Source organism: Motacilla alba, chromosome 2 (genome assembly GCF_015832195.1).
Source record: "Motacilla alba alba isolate MOTALB_02 chromosome 2, Motacilla_alba_V1.0_pri, whole genome shotgun sequence".
Classification (NCBI taxonomy): Eukaryota; Metazoa; Chordata; class Aves; order Passeriformes; family Motacillidae; genus Motacilla; species Motacilla alba.
In genome coordinates, this window is record NC_052017.1 from 96,048,543 (window position 1) to 96,067,576 (window position 19,034).

The window sequence follows — 19,034 nt, forward strand, 5'->3', positions numbered from 1 at the left end:
AAGTCTGCAAAACAACAGCTGCTGCTTTATTCCTCTGCACAGAAGCCATCATTTCCAGAAACAGAAGGATCGTGGCCATCATTTCCCATGACAGGGAAGTCTGAACACAATGAAGACACAAAGTCACTCTATATGTATTATTTGTCATGGAATTTAATAATCTTTATTTGTAAAAAAAAAAAAAAAAATAGGCTTGAGCTTCAAAAGCATATCCAAATGTTTATTTAGTAATGATGTGCTTCTAGCTACTAGCAAAAGTCCTCACAACAACAGGCACAAGCAAAGTTGAAATGGGATATCACGTAAGAACGGATCTAGGAGTAAATCAACAATTACTTACCATTTTGTTCTCTCTGGACTCCAGCAGCAAGCAAATCTGGTTCCCCAAGACTTATATCATTGAGCCTGGCCCCTAGACATTCCATGCAAAGATGCTTGCACCACTCCTCTGCCTCTAGTTCTGAGGAAACAAAAAGAAATCCATTCATGTTGATATTTAAAAAAAAAGAAAAAAAGAAAAAAAGGTGTGACGTTAAATCAATACTTTCTTACTGACAAGGTTTATTACAAAATGTTTGTGTTGAAACATGAGTTATTAGCATAAAGTCCCACAATAATTTCTTTGTCTCAATTTATGAACTTTTAAAAAGGGTTACACTATAGGACTGCATCTTCCATCCTCAAATTTGAGGATAGGAGGTGGAGCTAACAAAGCAGAGGAATAGTGAATTTTCAAGGCAGTATATTTCTAGTGGGCCTTCTTGAAAGAAAAAACGCAATTTAGAAAAACTTCATATATAGTAGCTGAAATATTCTTCACTGCTTTTTAGGCAAGTCTGAACGCTTAAGGTAATTTCTTTTTCTAAAGGTGTTAGAGCACTTTTCTAAGAGCAAAGGAAAAACAGTTAACGCTCTTCAAATGCCAAACTTCTCTCTCTGCTGTAGTGAAAGACTGCCTGCCAAGGTATTCTGAATAATTAATTTCTTCAGTTCTGTTCACCTTCTTTTGGTCTCAGGGCAACTTGGGCATTAGTTGAAACATTCATAAGATTCAAAACCTCCCAGTCCTTTCTGAGTTGACTTTCCCATTGACGCAATATGAGAGCTTTGTATCTGCCAGTCCACCAAAATCTGGATTCCACAAGGTGTAATTCCCACACACAACACAACATCCTCCCATTCAACTTCAGCTTCATCCTGTCCACTTCCCAAATTTAACATCATGAAATCCCTGGCATTGGTCAAATACCCATCATCTCAAGTTGGAGCTAACAGAGTGTGAAACTACAACCAAGAAAACTTGTGCAACTACCATGACTGTCTTTTATTTGCAGGAAAGACTTCACCTAAGGGAAAGTTCCTGGAGAGCAGGCTCAGCTCCATGCACTCACTGAGCATCCGTGGTCACAGTCAGTCTCTATCTGATTATCTTTGACAGCGAGGGGGTTCCAGTAATCTAGAAATGTTTGCATTAAACTGCCAGTTTTTTCAGTCCTTTTTCTGGGGACATTGGGAAAGTAATTTTGTGACCATCTCTCCAACGTACTGCTGAAACTGGGAGAGAAAAAAATACTGCATGCAAGCATCAAAGCATTTAGTGATGATGAATCATTGGAATTAGTGAAATTTTTTATCTGAGAAAAACTCCTCTAAGCCTAATTAGACCAGTACTCAAATCCTTGCCTGGTTAGACACAGATCTCATACAAACATTTGTTGGACAAGAAAGGGAGACAGGCACACAGTTCCAGGTCTCCAAGAACCTTTGGAGACCTTCTTTTGTTCAGCACCTTGAATAATCCAGGAACAGATCCATATCGTTCCTGAGTTATTCTGGCTATCAGCAGACTAAGTTCCCAGATAAACAGCTGAAATATAGGAGCCTGCTTTGGAATTTTTGAGAACCAAATATGGTTGTTGTCACAAGATTTTGGGGGTGATTCTTCAGAGTGTTGTGAGGAAAGTGGTGTCCCTTAACCCTTCCTGCTTTTTTGCAGTCTTTGTCTCAGGACACAGATTCCCAAAGTTGGTCTTCTCATAACATCCTCACTTTCTAGTGGTAAGAGACAGAACATTATGTCAGTAACATACAGATAACGTTTAGCTTCAGAGGTGAAAAGAAAACACTGAGGTAACAGGACATTGTTTTTTCAACACTGCTATGGATGCATCCTCCCTGACAGAAGTAAGGAAAGGATAGGCCTATCTCTAGACAGCAGTAAATTTGTACAGCTTTTAAAAGAAGGAAGATGAGTTTGTTCAAACACATACTTCCAAAATTATTCCACTTATACATGAACAGATTTCTCGTATATTTTCCCTTCCCCTCTTTCAGTGTTTGCCATTTCCTTGGATACTTGTGAGGTCATCTGAACCAAAGCGACGCCTTATAAATCCCACTTTCCCATGAAGAGGGTTTCATACCAGGGAGATAAGATGATAGAACTGGACCCCAAGCCACGCTGCCCTATTCTGGCAGCATGTGGATGGGGCAAGGAAGCAGGGCACCAGCACACAGGGAAGAGAGTTGAGGTGCCATTGAATTACCCAACATCGGCTTCCAGTTATAGACAAAGGCAGGGCAATCAATGGGCAAAGCTGGTAGCACAAAGGTGACAGTGCAAATCTCAGCAAGTGCTCCCATGGGTTGTTTTTTTTTTTCTTCTTTTCTGCCTAAACTGTGTCAAAGAACAATATATATGCTGACAGAATGCATAGATCTATATAAAGCCAGCAATTTTTCCTGGAATGTGGCCAGGATATAACATTTTATGTATTTTACAAAATCTGCATTTTATTACTTTTTTTTCATTGTGCTTGCACCCAGACTGAAGGGGCTTGTACTGAAAATGTAGCATGAGATGATGGTGAACAAACACTTACCTAACCTTTCTAATATTGCAAATATCTGAGAAGAAAGTGAAACACACTAGTAACCCCAGAAATCCAGTTTAACATCAATATATATTCAAAAGAGGACTCATGTAAAAGCTACAAATTCAGCTTGTTTGTATTCTCACACCAAATTTCCAGTAGATGTTTTTTTGGAAACAAATAAACAAAGTGCCCTAGGAAGCTGTTTCTTCTGTGTCCTTGTTTTGTCTCCACAATCTACTTACTTATCTCTTTTACAGGAACCTTTATGTCTTGAAAGTTTGGATCCAGAAACCCCCTTCCAGAGTGTTCAACTGGGAGTTTATTTCAAGCTGCTGCCTTATTGATGCCAGACACTGATGATTAGGCCCAGATTAGACCATTCTCCAACTGCCATACAGACAAAATTTATCTTGGTATGAGCATTATAAGATCATGGTTATATTTTGCAAAGTATAGGCTATAGCATGCATTGTACTGCTGTATAACTCAAAATTTCTGTCTTACAGAAATGATTGACTTAATGCTATGGGAAATACAGTTTCAATGCAGAACTGAAATATCTGCCCACAGAACTGTGAGGATTTGTGTCTGCTGTCAGAAGAATCAACGTTATCTACAAATGCGTCTGGAAGGTCAAGGGTATGAAGGCAGTACATGAGTTAGTCCTGCCTAATGCATTCTGAGAGCTATTGCTTACTTGCAGGGAATTGCCTTCTACCTTTTCCTTGATGGACATGTGAAACCTTTTTTTTTTTTTAGAAGCAGGTGAGTTACTTTTTAAAACCAAACCCTTGATTCTCCTTTCACCATGAGCATCAATTAAGCAACCCGCCATTCTTTTGTAAAATGTCTACAGAATGTCTTGTGTTTCTGGGTAACAAATTAAATATTATTTATGACACAAAAAATTATTTATTATAATTTACAGTGCATAAATGTGTCATGGCAGCAATCTTTAAGAATGCCAGGTACCACATCAGAAAACAGAGATATCTCAGTTACTCCTTTATTTTGATTACATGCATATTCTAAAACAGATGAAATATTACAGTGGAAACAAGTAATAAAAAAGTGTCAGCAAAATTGTCCTCTTTAATGCATGTAGATTAGATTTATTGGTGGCAAATTCAGAGTTTTTAGTCGTAACTGGAACTTGTCATTGTAAAATTTATTTTCCTTTTAAGATAACTGAATTCCTGGACTGCATGATAAATTGTAAAGCATGCTTTCACAGCTATAAATAAAATCAAAATACATTCATTTTTATCTTTACTGTTATTTAATTATAAAATTCTACTATACAAATCTCATGAGGTGAGATAAAATGCAAAGAGATGGGAGACCTTAAATAGGCACTGTTTGCTGCATAGGAAACATTACTGGGAAAAAATTTGTACAAACTTGTTACTCAACTTGCTATTGGCAATGTTTTCCTGCAGCTGATCTGAGTTTTTGGTCATGCCTGAGGCCATGTGTCATTTCTGCTCCAATTCTCAGGTGATTACAGTGGTGCTGTACCAGTGTCTTGGACATAGGTGATACCACAGGATGATGTTGGTTCGTTGATACAATAGCAATGATGAAATAATGTCAGCAAATTGTGTTAGAGATAGGAATTCTTCATAGTAAAAGTGTTCTTCTGCTACTTTATAAGTAGCAGAAGAAGTAGTATACTTCTTCTGCTACTTTATACTTCTGCTACACTTTATAAGAAATCATTCTACACAACATTAGCTACCAAGAGGGGCTGAGGGGCAATGAAATACATATATATATATATATATATATATATATATGGACGCATTTCAAATTCACTGTGCACAGAAACCCTCTAGATCTCTTTCTATCTGGCCTCAACATCCTCCAGATCTCTAAGGCTAGAGTAGGGATTGTTTTCAGACTCCTAACTTAGGAAGCATTTTGTGTGTGGACTTAACCAAACACCTTCTGAATCCTGCTAAGTTCACGTTCTTTCATGTTTTCCTTCTGTGTTCATGTGGCACAATCCTACAGCAGCATTCCATCTCCCACCGCCACAAGCTGCCAGCACAGTTGGATGTCTCTAGGCTGAGATAAAGCCCTGAAGTGCTGACCCCTTCTGCTCAGTCCAGTGCCCTCCATTTTGGGAGATCCACTCCACCACTATAAGCATCAGTTTATTAAATTTGTAAATAAAAGGGCTCAATTTATATGCACTTCCTAGAGACAGGCCTCTTCCCTGTCTCATGCAGCCCACATGAAGTAATGTGGTTAAGAATTTAGGTTGGAAATAGCACGTGTACAATATTAGAAGGAGATAAGAAACATAGTCCTTGTGCAAATCAAAAAGCCTCACTTACATCTTCATGTTTTACCTGATGTCAAACTGTATAAATCCGAAATGTTAGTTTCTTCATTTCTGAAACATTTTTATGTATTTGCTGTACAAATTGTTTAGCTCTTCCTTCTAAATGTTGTCTATAAGAGGCATAAATCCAACTAAATATTGTTATCCTGAATGAAACTGGAGGATCTTTCCTGGCTAGATTAGTAGGATTTAGACCTGATATTCTCTACCAAGAAAGAAAGATGGTACTGAAAAATGTGGCAGTTTATCTCTTCTAAAAATCACTCAGGCTTAATTAGAAGTTAATAGGAAAAAATATAATAGAATTCCCACAGGATTGATGTGCTATTATACTGTACCACATAAAATATATGAAGTAACTTAATCCTTTTTTTTTTTCACTAACAAATAATACCATTGCCAGCAGGCATGTAATTTCTTATCAAAATCAATAATACCTTAAAAACATCTATCCTTTATCAGGATATAGATCATCCTTTGATGATTTGAAAATAATTTGATTTCATAAATATTTAAAATATGTTATCTAACCATGTCTCTGATACTTTGGGTACTTTTACTAGAGCACATCACACACACTCAAACACAGATACAAATCTAAAGCAGGGTGGCTACTTCATATCTTTGCCCAGAGGAATAGAGGGACAGAGCTTATTTTGTATAATAATGTATTACTGATTAACAGTGCCTATGTATGAATTTGGCAAATTTTCATTAAGTGATAGTGAGAAGCAATGAAGGGGACATACATTCTATTTATTTTCAAAGAACAGAAAATCACTCTGTATGTAGACTAAAACTTGCTTTCAAGTAGAAAGGAACTGAGATAATGGGCTGCAAGTCTGAGAGCAACTGGTTTATTAAAATTATTTTTTATTGACCAACTATATTTGAATATTTTATATATTTGAATGTATTTTATGACATGTGGGACTCATATATAGAATTTTTCTTTGTGTTTCAAATAACACTACTTTTAGGGAAACTTTCTCGTATTTTTCTTTGATGGTGACTTTTGAAGATTTCACCTGGAGTAAAGAGTTTTGCTATTACCTGAGTGTAAATCATTGAACCAAAAGACAAAGGAAAGTCATGGTGGAAAATCACATATACTGTTAAATCGTATTAACTTACTGAAAATGCTACATATTCTAGCAGTGGCAAAACATGTTAAGGGAAGCCTGAAAATATTCTCTGGAAATAATCTTGGTAAGTCAAGTTCCTCAAAACCTTGTCATTTCCACATTTTAATATGACAACACCCTTACTGTTGAATGAATCACAGCTATTAAAAATCATGAATTTTGATTATACCATTAGTTTAAAGATATATACACCTTTCATTTGTGCATTATTTTTTTTTCCTTAAACAAATACTGAATAATGCAGCAATCAAGATAAATGAAAATTACAAAATAAGAACACATACTCTGTAACTTTATCCTTTATCCATTGGTATATTTTGCTAATGTACTTTTATTTTTTTTTTTAGTGAGGGAAGATATGGTCTAAGTATAATACCAAAAAAAAATACAAAAAGAAACTTTCCCAATTATTTGCTATTTTAAACTTGAGTTGGCATAAGGGCAATACAGTTAATTGCAATAATTACCAAAGGACAATTATTAGCTTTTAAAACTCTTATTTCTGCCATACTTATCTGGAGGTGCAAGATTTATCAAGAACAGGTTTCTGATAATTAATCTAATTATGTACCTGCGTTTGCAAGTAGCCAGGTGTATATGTCTGTGTTTATTGAGATATATCAAAGCTGACATTTTCATGAAAATACCCCATTTGTTTCTGCAGGTCTGATAAGAAGTTTCATATAACCAGCAGTCAGCTACTAGTCTGTCTATTGTCCTGTCTATAATATAAACATGTACAGTGTTAAGTCAATCATTTGAAGGCAAGAAAAGTATTTTAAATGATTTGTCATATTGATGTTAGTGTCCATTAAATTCTTGTTCATTAAAGCAGCAAAGTTTCCCATATGCAATGCTGCTTGAGAATGTAGTTTTCATACAGAAACAGAACTCTGACAACTTGTTTGAAAAACGGAGAGTATATGGGAAAATGAATAGCCTAATAGGAAGGAATTTCCTTTGCTCCATACTACTGCTTATGTAACTATAGGACATTTGTCTTCCTTTTTTTCGTCATGAAAATGGCAATTTCTGCTATTAAAAAGAAGTGTATATCACCTTAGTCTGTGATTAATCCTACAGAAATGAATTATGCCATTCCAGGAAGAAATGCGATTCAGTGGATAAATTAGTCCTTGAGGGTAAATTTATAAGCATTCTTAAAAAATATGTATTCTATTTCATGCTGGAGACTAGTGGCTCTCATTATATCACAAATTTTTATCAAGTCTTAGTGTGTCCAACAGATCAACAGTGAGCTGTCATCATTACCCAAAAATATGCCTAGCAAAATTTCACTCTCAATTCAAACTTTCTTTAACTTTCAAACTTTCTTTAAAGTGCAAAGAAAGAATTATGAAAACCTGCCTAAACATAGAAGCAACATTTACATTTTGTCTGAAACTAATGGGCCAGTAACAAGAATCTGACGTGGGAATTTTACCGTTCCTCAGGACTGTCAATTCATACCTGTTTCAACTGTTATTAATGTTAAATTGCAATGGCATGAAAGTAAAACAACCTCAGGCAGCATGTCAGTAGTGGGAATGGCATAAACACCATCAGTCAAGTGTCCAAAAAAGGTCTCTCACCAGGAACATAGCACAAAGAGGATGCTATCACATCAACATTTGCTGCTACCCCAAGACTGGCAGTCAGCAATAGCATTTTTCTATCTTAAAAATTGGTAGTATTTCAGATTTCTTCTACTCCCACAACCTTTTTATTCCTCTTGGGAAAGTTATAGTGCTGGTTTTTAAATGAATGGAAAATTTAATACCTTCTGTGCAAATGTAAAGTATGCCTCCTTTCCATTTTCATGTTTTTCCTTTTCTGTTTTCATGTTTATGTTATGGTTTAGTAAGAGAATCCAATACCCAAATAAACTGGTACAAATCCTAGGGTTCATTTCACTTTTTAAATATGTTAAATATTCAGTTTTATTTTTGAAATACTGGTAAATTTTGTCATTTGAAGATCAGAAATATTGTTAGATTAGATAAATAATTTTAAGAATATTAGTTTCCTTTACAAAATCAATGTGAAAAGGAGTATTTTCAATACACAGAAGAAAAACTGCATTTCCACTATTTCCACTATATGCTTCATTGCCCTTATGCCTTTGAACATATGACTTTCACTCCAGCCATCTGAATATCTTCTGCATTAAATCAGTAGGAGCAGACAGTAACTAACACACTCGGATGTTTTTGCAATCTCCCATCTTTTCTTTGGCTAAGCACGCCTAATTAAAGCAAGAATTCAAACTATGAATACTTAAGATTTATTAAAAGTTGTGCAATTTTGGTTGAGCACAGAGGACAGTGTTATTGTTCCTGTCTTCTAATGTAAAGAGGCTAGGAAATTTTTCCTGCATGGTACTATACATGACTTTCATAATAACAAACCTCCTGAAGGAATGTATTTTTTTCTTTCTTTGTTTCCATTATCCAATAAATGCAAACTTTCCCCCCAAACTCTAAAACTATTGTTTTGAAGATGTGAGTCCTTGCTACTACGAGAGTCAAGAAGGTTTTTATGGTATCGGAAGTGTAAAGAAACTCATTCAAAGCAATTACTGACTGAAATCATCTGTAAGATCAAAATGCAGTATGTGCTCTACTTGATTCTCAGTTGCATAAAACTTTACTCTGAGGAAGAACAAAGTATTAGCTGGAAATGACTCTGTGTCTTCCACTTCATTCTTGGGGGTTTTTAATCTGGTGCTACTGCAAAGAAATAAATCTTAAAAGTTCATGGACTGGACTTAGTACCAAAGGAAATATAATTAGAAAAGTCTTTCTCAAATTTCACATCTACAGAATTTAAACCCAAAGGGGATTACTTTTTCATTATCAATTTCTTACTCTCATTTTAAACTTGTCTCTTTTATTCCCAGTATAAAGTGGAGTTTTACATTTGAAACATGTAAACAGTATTTAAATTAGAGAATATTTAATGAAAAGAGACATTCTTTGAATTTTTATGAAAACAGAGGCTTTCCAATCAGGTAAAACCTTCTGTAAATAACAGTCTTCTAAAAAAAATTGCAGCTAAAATATGAAATTTTAAATTACGGGGTTTTTACTATATACCACTGAGATCTCTACATCATAATCAATAAGTACATCATGATCAATAAAATTTATGTCAAAGAGACACACATGACTACCTGAGAAGATGCAGTTGCTTGAAACTGAAACTTATTATCCATACTTTCATTATGTTAATAGGATATTTTTTCTTTTTCTTTTTTAATTCAGTAGACTTCTAAGGTTCAGAACAGTAAAACCTTTGCTGAACCAGAAAATGTCCTTTGCTGAACCAGAAAAACAGTAAATAGATCCATCTTCAATTATGTGTCATTTTTCTCCAAGAAAATAAGTCATGATGAATGCAATCTTAGAGAAAATACCAAGATTAAATCATTGGAAACTTCAAGAGCTCTGCTGAAATGGTTTAAGGCATGTTAACTGGAGACTCACAGATAAAAGATTGTTTTATTTAAAATCTTTCATCTTTATTTAAGGATAAACAACTCACCATGAAAGCATAAAAAATGTTTAAATTTAATATTTTGATCTGTACAAAGCAAGAACTGCAGCAGAAGATTAGGATTTAGGTCTGTAAATCAGAGGGGCTGATTACGTGAGAAACAGTATCTACAGAAGATGTAGCTGTAATTAATGCACACTGGTGATCAATTGCCCACTAACAGCTTACTTGTGAAGTGAATTTTAGGCACACACACAACTAGAGGGGAGGGGAAGGATTATCCTTTCCTTTACGGAGGAGATGAAGTCATACACGAGCAAAGACTGGTCTGTGCTCCTTAGTGAGCCTCTAGGCAAAAGATCCCAATTTCTCATGACTTAGCCTGAATTCAAATCCATGGCTGATACCTTTTAGTGGAGAAAGCAATCTAGAAAATTCTACAGAGAAAAGAGTTTTAATGGTAGGGATGAGAAAATTGATCACTGTCATTTGAAAAGGAGTTACTCAGCACCATCAGCACACCCAACTGATGGGCAAAAGTGTAATTCTTATGCTGCCATATGCCTTTCTTATTTTCAGCATTAATGATTTTAAATCAGAAAATGGCTGACTTAAATGTTGCTCTTCCTTCTGCTTGGAATAGCCTCCTCCAAACTTCCACTGCCTTAAAAAAAAGAAAAAAAGCACCTCTTGATTTTGTCGTGACTGTGAGCAGAGGTTTATTAATTTAGTCAAAACAAATAAGTATGATTTAAGGGTTTTTTTCCTGGATCACAGAGTTACAATGAGATTATAATAACAAGCGAGTAATAAAGAGCAACTATACACATAATTGTCTTTTTGTTTTCTTGAATTGGATAAAGGTAGGAAGACAATTATTATTCTTTACATTTTCACAATAAACCCTAACATATGTCTTTGCATGGAATTGTGATAACATATATAATTAAGGAATCAGTTTCCATGCCCAAAACTAGTATTGCAATATATTAAATTGAAGCATGATTGAAAAAAACTTGTTACACAAACGACAGTGACATTTTGGAGAAGTAACGCTTTACTGAGCTAGAAAGAGAGAAACCTTTTATTTTTTATATCACAAAAAATTGACAACTTCATTTACTCCCTTGATTTGATCCCTTGTGAAGCCCAAAGTTGATATCAACAAATACATGTATGTTTATAAGTACAAACTCCCAAATCTGAATAAAGATTTTTACAAATATGCTACCTAGAGTTATAAAGCTGTAGTTTTTCCATCATGACCTCCATTAAAGAAAGTATTCATGATACTTGTTAGAATTCAAAATAGCCTTCATCAGCATACATACAAATTTTCATATGCTGTCAGTTATTTGATTCACAAAGGAGATTATAATTATAGCTGTGACAATCTGAAAAAAATAAAATTACTTAAAATCTCATCATTCATGGGCTACCACTATTTTCTTAACTTAGCAGGCATGCAGTTACAAACTGCCTATAAAGTAGATCAATATAATAACATGCAGAAACATACAGCTCTCCTTCCAGCTTCTTCCTCCTCACATTTCACCTACCATGGCCATTGACTTTATAAATAAGCCTTCAGATATTAATATGTTAAGCCTTTTCACTTAGATTGCTGTCTTACATTATAAATTACTATTATAATCATGTCTACATTTTAATTAAAATTACACATATTGATAGGATATTAACCCAAGGATATATCTAGACATCAAGAAATGCATAGCAGGGCATTGCATTTGAAGGACTAGTTAATGACACATATGATTTTAAAAATTTCTTTCCAGCTGGTTCTCAACCATAGTAAACTATATCTTCATCTAAATCATATTTGTACAGACAAATAATAAACACTGCCCAGAAATAATAAACTCTTCCCAGAAAAAACAGGATGATTGTCAATATGAAATGCCATGTGAGAAGAAAACTATTTATACCCAGCACACGCTGGAAATATTGTCAGACAAACATAAGGTAGGGGTTATATACATATCTGAATATTGCTGATTTCTACTTTATTGCTGGTGAGCATGATGATACAGCAGCAAGGACAGCATTTATTAGCAGGACAGTACTGCTATATTCAGTGACATATGCTAGGAGCACTGCTTCTTGCATCACACAGATGTCATGGACATTGTACTAAACTTGAAAAAGATTCACACTGTCACTGAGCAGCAACATTTTGGAATTACATTGGCTTTTTGAGTTTCCTGCATTAATTCATTTCCATCACTAGAGAAAGAAGCAGAGATAAATGTCAAGCTGTCTATTTAATTCCCTTCTTATTTTTTCAGCAAGGTGATTGCAAGCTATAGGAAGGTTTAGGCTAACCTCCTTAAACATTTAAACAAACCATGGTAATATTGTTGATGTTTAAAATATAAAGCAGAAGCTAAATAGTAAGATATTTTGCCATTCTTACTGGTTTCATGTTTATAGGAACATACTTAACACATATCTGTCTTCCTAGACAGGTTAACTTAATTATCTAGAGGCTTGTCTATTAGCACATTCAAATTATCTTTAATTTTATATTTATTAGGCATATTTATTTCAAAAACCCACAGCAAATTCTCTGATTTGATTATCTGAATTTCTAGGTCCAGTCAAAATTATCATTAACAGATGTAATATTGACTTAATGTTTTATTTATGGAATATAAACTTCAGATATAGGATTCATTTTTTCCCCACATGAAACTGAAACCAAATACTAAACTACTGAGAGGTTTGGCCAGTGAAGAACTTTGTAAAGAGACAGCCAAATTCACACTGTCACTGAGCAAGTACCATTCTGAAATGGAGTTGGTTGTTTTCCAACAGCACTCCAAAGGGCTACCTTTGGGGGATACCTTATAAAGTACTTCCCATTTATGAAACTGAGATAATTTAATTTAGAGAGCCATTGTTCTTATTTGGAAGGTGATTAAATGGTCTTAATTCCCTTCTTCACTTCACTAATTCTAAGCTTGCTTAATTTTTCTGCTAGCCAATAGGGTTATGATTTTGTCCTAAACATAGGAATATTTTAAAATATGTCTAGTTTACAAACAAATTATTCTTTATAATCAACCAGTTAATATTACTTCATCATAAGGAAAATAACAATAATAAGTATGTATTTTAACTTTAAAACTATACACATTTTTAAGGAAAGGCTTGGGTTTAAAAACAAACAAGGAACTTTAGATCAGTTTTTCAACTTTGTCTTACATGATCATGAAAATTCAGGCTAAACACTCCTTAATGGTACCCAATAAAATTATAGTCTCACAAGAGCTACTAGTGATTTTATGTTGCTGGATTTAAAAAAAAAAAAAAAAAAAAAGCAAAATTAAATCCACATACAGATCCTTTTTTCTCAAAAAAATAAGAAATCTCCCACATTTTCAAAATATACAGCTGTCCTGAGAGTTAACGGAGCTAATGTTCTATCCTTAAGAAGCAGACCAAGATTCCTCATAATTCCAGTTAATATGGATATTTCACTTCAAACATAAGCTCTAATGTTCATAAGACACTAGAAGACTAGCACATGCCATATAAATTTTATTAAATATGAATCTTAACCCCTTAACATTTGCCAGAACACTATATGAATGTGTTATTAATACACTCAGACACATTTGGAATTGTTTGCATTGCTTTTGTGAACAGAATTGTTGATTCTGACTTCACTATGGCATGAAACGAGTGATTGGTCAATTTCAATTAAGAAAAAAAAAACCTCTGTCTAATACGAAGCAACCCTAAACCTGCTTGATTTGTAGTAGAAATTATCACAATAGATGACCATCTAAAACCTATCAAACAGCACTGCAAATTTGATCCACCAAACACCTGCAAAAGTCAAACCCAATATGATGTTTATTTTGTGTTCTGGAACACTTAAAAATTGATAAAAACTGAATCTAAAGCAAAATGGAAAAAAGTTCTCAAATCAGAACATACATATTCCCTATTATTATATAAATTTTTCATACCAATTGTAGCTGTTTCAGCAGCAGGGGGAAAATTAATATATTTGTCATCATTAACACCTTACTTGCCTTATTTTCACATTAATACACTATTTTATAAGTTTGAAAACAAAATGAGAAACAGAGCTAACTAAATGACTAAAAGCTCAAAGGCAACAGCAGCTTCTCAAGGGTTGTTTTCCATTGAATAATTTCAGTTTTAACCTCAGATTTTGCAAGAAAGATTTAGAAGCAGTTTGAAGCAGTTGATATAATTTAAAACTTTAAAGGTAGACCTGCTTTAGGAAAGGTATTGGAAAAAAAAGAAAGCCTTTTTAAAAGCAAACAGGATAATTTATCTATAGGGATTCTGAAAACATTGTATGAATGTACTTGAACTGCAATTACAGAAAACACATTCATATTTTCCTCCTTCACTGCAATCTTTGTATAGAGAAGACTGAATTGCATTAAATGTCATGCTGATTTGAAAAAAGCAACATATTTTGGGCACTTTTAAAAGCCACACTACTTTAAAACTATGTTAAACCATGTTTATGACTGATAAATAGGGATTTTTTACATTAAACTTCTTTGCACATCTGCAACACAATTTGCTTCTTGGCCTTACTTAAAATAAGAATTCCATGAATTTAAGGCTGAATATCTCAAATTGACTCATACAATAAAATTAATACAGAATATATTTTTTATTTATTTACCTGGGAAAAGGACAAGCCCTCTCTGAGAAATTTATTGCCACCTTACTTGGAACTGACAGCCGGGATCATCAATTATTGTAAACAGAGAATTCTCAGCTGTCTGGGAATACATTAGTCAGTAACTGGAATATCTGCAAGTGGTGTACTAGTGGTTCATTTGCATATCTACCATATCCTGCATATCTACCATATCCTAGGCAGTCCTTTAAAATACAGGAAAAGTGAGCAACTTGAATTATTGAAATTCTGAATTATATCTACCTAAAATTTATTTACTTATGTTCTTAAAAGTAAGTCATAGTTTAATATGTTTTCCCCTTAAATATTGGCAGAGAGATTAAAAAACTGAATGGGCTGTGACAATGCATTAAGCAGCTTTGCTCTGCAGAGCTGGGACAGCTCTAGAAAAATCTTACAGGAGTCACATAAAACCTTCACTACACACCTTCAGCAGTCCAACACACGGTTCAGTATTAAAATTGCTTCAGTTCTTAACAAGTAGACAGCAGTGAAATGCCAGTGTAGAAGCTTTACTGATCACCCTGGCAGCAGAGGCCATTCTGGTTGTTTAACAGCCCAATGCTGATAGCACTTAGAGGTTGGGGCAAACTCTCAAAGTGTTATGAAGATGGATGTACAGTGAACACCAAATGCTTACCTTTAGTTTGTTTTCTTATGGTCTGGTTTGATTTTTTTGAATGTACACAAATTTGTCCAAGGTTTCCATGCCTAGACTCTACGTGAAATAGAATATCCAATGCTGAATATATGGTCAAGTGCACATAAGTAGCACACAAAATTTTCTGTGCTCTTTTACACACACTACTCTTCTCAGGTTGCTTTCATTCAGTGACAAAAGTGTTTCAAAATACCTGAAACAGTTAACCTGCCAACAGTCCCATATAACTTACACACCATAAGTAGCCAAATGTAATGCAAGCTGAACAGTGACAGAGAATGAAAAATAGATCATGTGTTTTAGGTTTGGAGCAGTAAATTATCATGTTCTTCAATGAACTCTCCCCAGGCTCAGCCAACTATACATCATTTGTCAATACTTCAAACTCAATCTATAAATTAGTGCCATGATTTTTGTGCTGTCACTAAATGTATGCTGTTCTCAGGAGAGGTCAGGAACTGCAAAAATCATCTAATTTTATGAGTTGATACATATTCACAAATCCCAGGAGATCTGACCTATATTCCACGTAGATGATCAGAAGCCTTTTTATCTCAGCTGATACCTGGATTCCACTCCAGTGTTAGCAAACTTGTGGACATCAAATGGGGTTTTACATTAATCCCGAAGGGAAAGGAAGTAAAAATATGCCCAAACACAATAGCTATGAGTTAAGTAATTGTATCTTCTATTAGCTTTAGAGAAATTTTTTAGGTGGAAAAAAAAAGTGGAAAAAAGAAAACAGTCTAGAATTTCACCACCTATGTACATCTCCAATGCCATATTAGTACCAAGTCAGTAATGTCCCATACCAGTACTTCCCAGAAGAGAAGACTGAAAGGAGATTGAGTGAGTGATAACCAAAGCAAACAGATACATTAAAAACCTGAGAGCCTTAGTACTGCTAGAGCAAATAATAAAAAAAAAAAAGAAGAAACAAGAAGAAATGATTAAAGGCAGGAGAAAGAAAGAAAGAAAGAAAGAAAGAAAGAAAGAAAGAAAGAAAGAAAGAAAGAAAGAAAGAAAGAAAGAAAGAAAGAAAGAAAGAAAGAAAGAAAGAAAGAAAGAAAGAAAGAAAGAGAAAAAGACAAAGTCATACACCATGACATAGCATTATCTTAAACTTGCTAACAATTCCTTGATACGCTAAAATTTTTTATACAGGTATTAGGTTTCTATGACAAGATTTTGGTAGTGAGGTGTCTTGGAGAAGTGGTTTCTGTAAGAAAACAGCACAATCTGCCCTAATGTTGAACAAAGACAATTCCAGCCAGCTCCAAGGCAGACTTGCTTCCAGCCAAAGCTGAGCCCATCACCAATGTTGGTAGTGTCTGTGTGAAAAGACATTTAAGGAATGGTAATGTATGATAGGAAAGAAAACATGAGAGAAACAGCCCTGCAGACACCAATGTGAAAGAAGGAGTGGGAGGATGTGCTGCAGGTGCCAGAGCAGACCCCTGCAGAGATAAAATATTATGATTTGACTGCAATCTTCATTCCCCATCCCCTTGTGCTGCTCAGGGAGCAGCTGGAATTTGAGCCTGTGGAGGAAGAGGTGCTGGAAAAGTGTTTTCAAACATTTTTTTTTGCTTTTCACTATCCTACTCGGTTGCTAGTTAGCCCAAGTCTGTTTTGCCTGTTTTGGTACCTCACAAACAACTCGCTGTACTTACCTTGACTCATAAACTTTTTATTGTGTCTTCTTCTCCTGTCCTGCTGAGTAGGGGATGTGAGAGAGCAGCTTGGTGGGCACAGCCAGCCGAGGTCAAACCACTACAACATAACCACATATCCTCTCTGTTCTAGACATGAATATTGGAAACAGAGGTAGTGCAGATTTCTTTTACCTGGCTATTGCCATTGAAATGCCCTGCCTGCTTACAGGTCTGTCATCATGTTTCCCAGTAAGAGCAGGTGATGATGCTTTTGTATTGACTCTGCTGCAAACCAGATGAGAAGCATAGGGAATTTGCAAAGACTTGATGCTTTCCTAACATAAAGCTGCACTATTTGCAGACTAGAGCTGGCTTGCAGCCAAGACTGGTTATATCTAGGCATGAAAACATATGCAGAAAAATAATTCTTTATTGTCTCTTCTCATCATCGGCAATGAAAGCCACAACCCTTTGCAGATGACACACCTTAACAAGGTGCTAACATTTCTGCACAGTTTTAAGGGATAAGTCTCAAGACAAGTGATGATTTGCTCTAAAATGTGTTATTCTTAGAGCTGGTTGAGACTTTTCTGAGTAAATCCAAATGCATCAAGACCTAAATGCACTGTCGGAAAACTACCCATCTGCCTGTCTGCCTGGCAGGCTGCTGAAGAATCCACAATTTCAGCATCAGGTGCAGTTGTATCATCTTAATGTGGGTCAGAAGCCTAAAGACTGAGGAAGAATAACTACTCTGATGATCCAGATTTGTAGTCTTGCCTGAATTTTGAAGGAAAACATTTTGTTTGAATTTCCCTTGAACATTTAAAAAATCAGTTTTTAAATTGCAGTTTTTAGAACACAGGAAGTTATAGATTTGAAAGCATACAAATATACAGTATTAGATTTGTAGTGCTGGGTGCCAGAAAGTATCAGTCTAGGAAAGAAATTGAATCCATTTGTTCTGGCTTTACGAAAAAACCCTCAACTTAAAATACTAACTCTCATTCACCTTTTTTCCCAAGTCCCTACCACAGCAGAGGCCCTTATAACAAATTACTCAATTAAAGAACACCACATGCATAATGCATGGGACAGACTAACCAAGATGGAAAAGACAGGCTTTTGTACTAGCTTCAACTATACACACTATGCCGTTCTCTTTTCAACCTGATATGAAACTCCTGATATACTTTTTTTTCTGTTAACTATGTCAAAAAAGCCCTAAAGAGGCAAGGCACAACCCATCAGGAAATGGCCTCAAGTTGCACAAAGGGAGGTTTAGATTAGAAATTAGGAAAAATTTCTTCACTGAAATGGTGATCAGGCAGTGGAATATGCTACCTAGGGAAACGGTAGAATCACCATCCCCAGAAGTTCAAATGTGCTGTTTGTTAAAATTCACTTCTACGATCAGCTTAATAAAATCAGAGTAAGGTACCTAAAAACCTGAACAGCATGTGGAAATAGCACCTTTAAGTACAATGATGATGGCAAAAAGTCTTTTAGAAAACATCACAGCCTTTTATGTTGGGGAAAGGAAGAAATTACCTTGCTTCATATACAGAAACAAATACTGTTCTACAAACATCAGAGTGTTTAGTAACATGGATGTTTAAAAAGCAATTTTAAAGTGAAGACATAAAGTTTGCTTGTAAACTTCATCCTTTTCAAGCACAATGAGTTGTTTCATGGCATGACTCCGTATTACAACCCCAAACATGGATATTTTAGTAAAATTAGATTCTATATCCACATAGATATCTATAGTCAGTGTTTAATATAGAGAAAAATTCTCTGTCTGAGATTTTCTCCAGAATTTGACACATTCGTCATCCAGTTAATGAAGTCATCCCAGTCCTTCATCTGCAAACTACCAATTACAACTCAGAATATGAGGAAATTTTATGCACAAAACTCATCAAGATTCTGTGACTGTTTTCTGTAATCCTTTAATTATGGCATGTGAATGCCTTTTGGCAGTGTAGAGTAGGCCAATATTTTTAAAAACCAGGTGCAGATAGCATGAAGGCATGTTAAAATAGGTCATGTCTTACTGCTTTACCTTCTAATAAAATGTGTTTACAAGAGATGAAGTACATTTGGACTTTCACACTTACAACATGATTAAAAATTATTCTAAC

General features: G+C 34.9%; 1 protein-coding gene across 1 annotated transcript in view; it reads right to left on the reverse strand.

The window, feature by feature from the left end:
* DOK6 (docking protein 6) overlaps positions 1–19,034 on the reverse strand; it is a 241,383-nt gene that overhangs the window by 95,831 nt on the left and 126,518 nt on the right. The window contains exon 4 of the mRNA XM_038130235.1: positions 341–460. Coding sequence (XP_037986163.1) covers positions 341–460 — 120 coding nt within the window. The remainder of the gene's footprint in view (positions 1–340; positions 461–19,034) is intronic.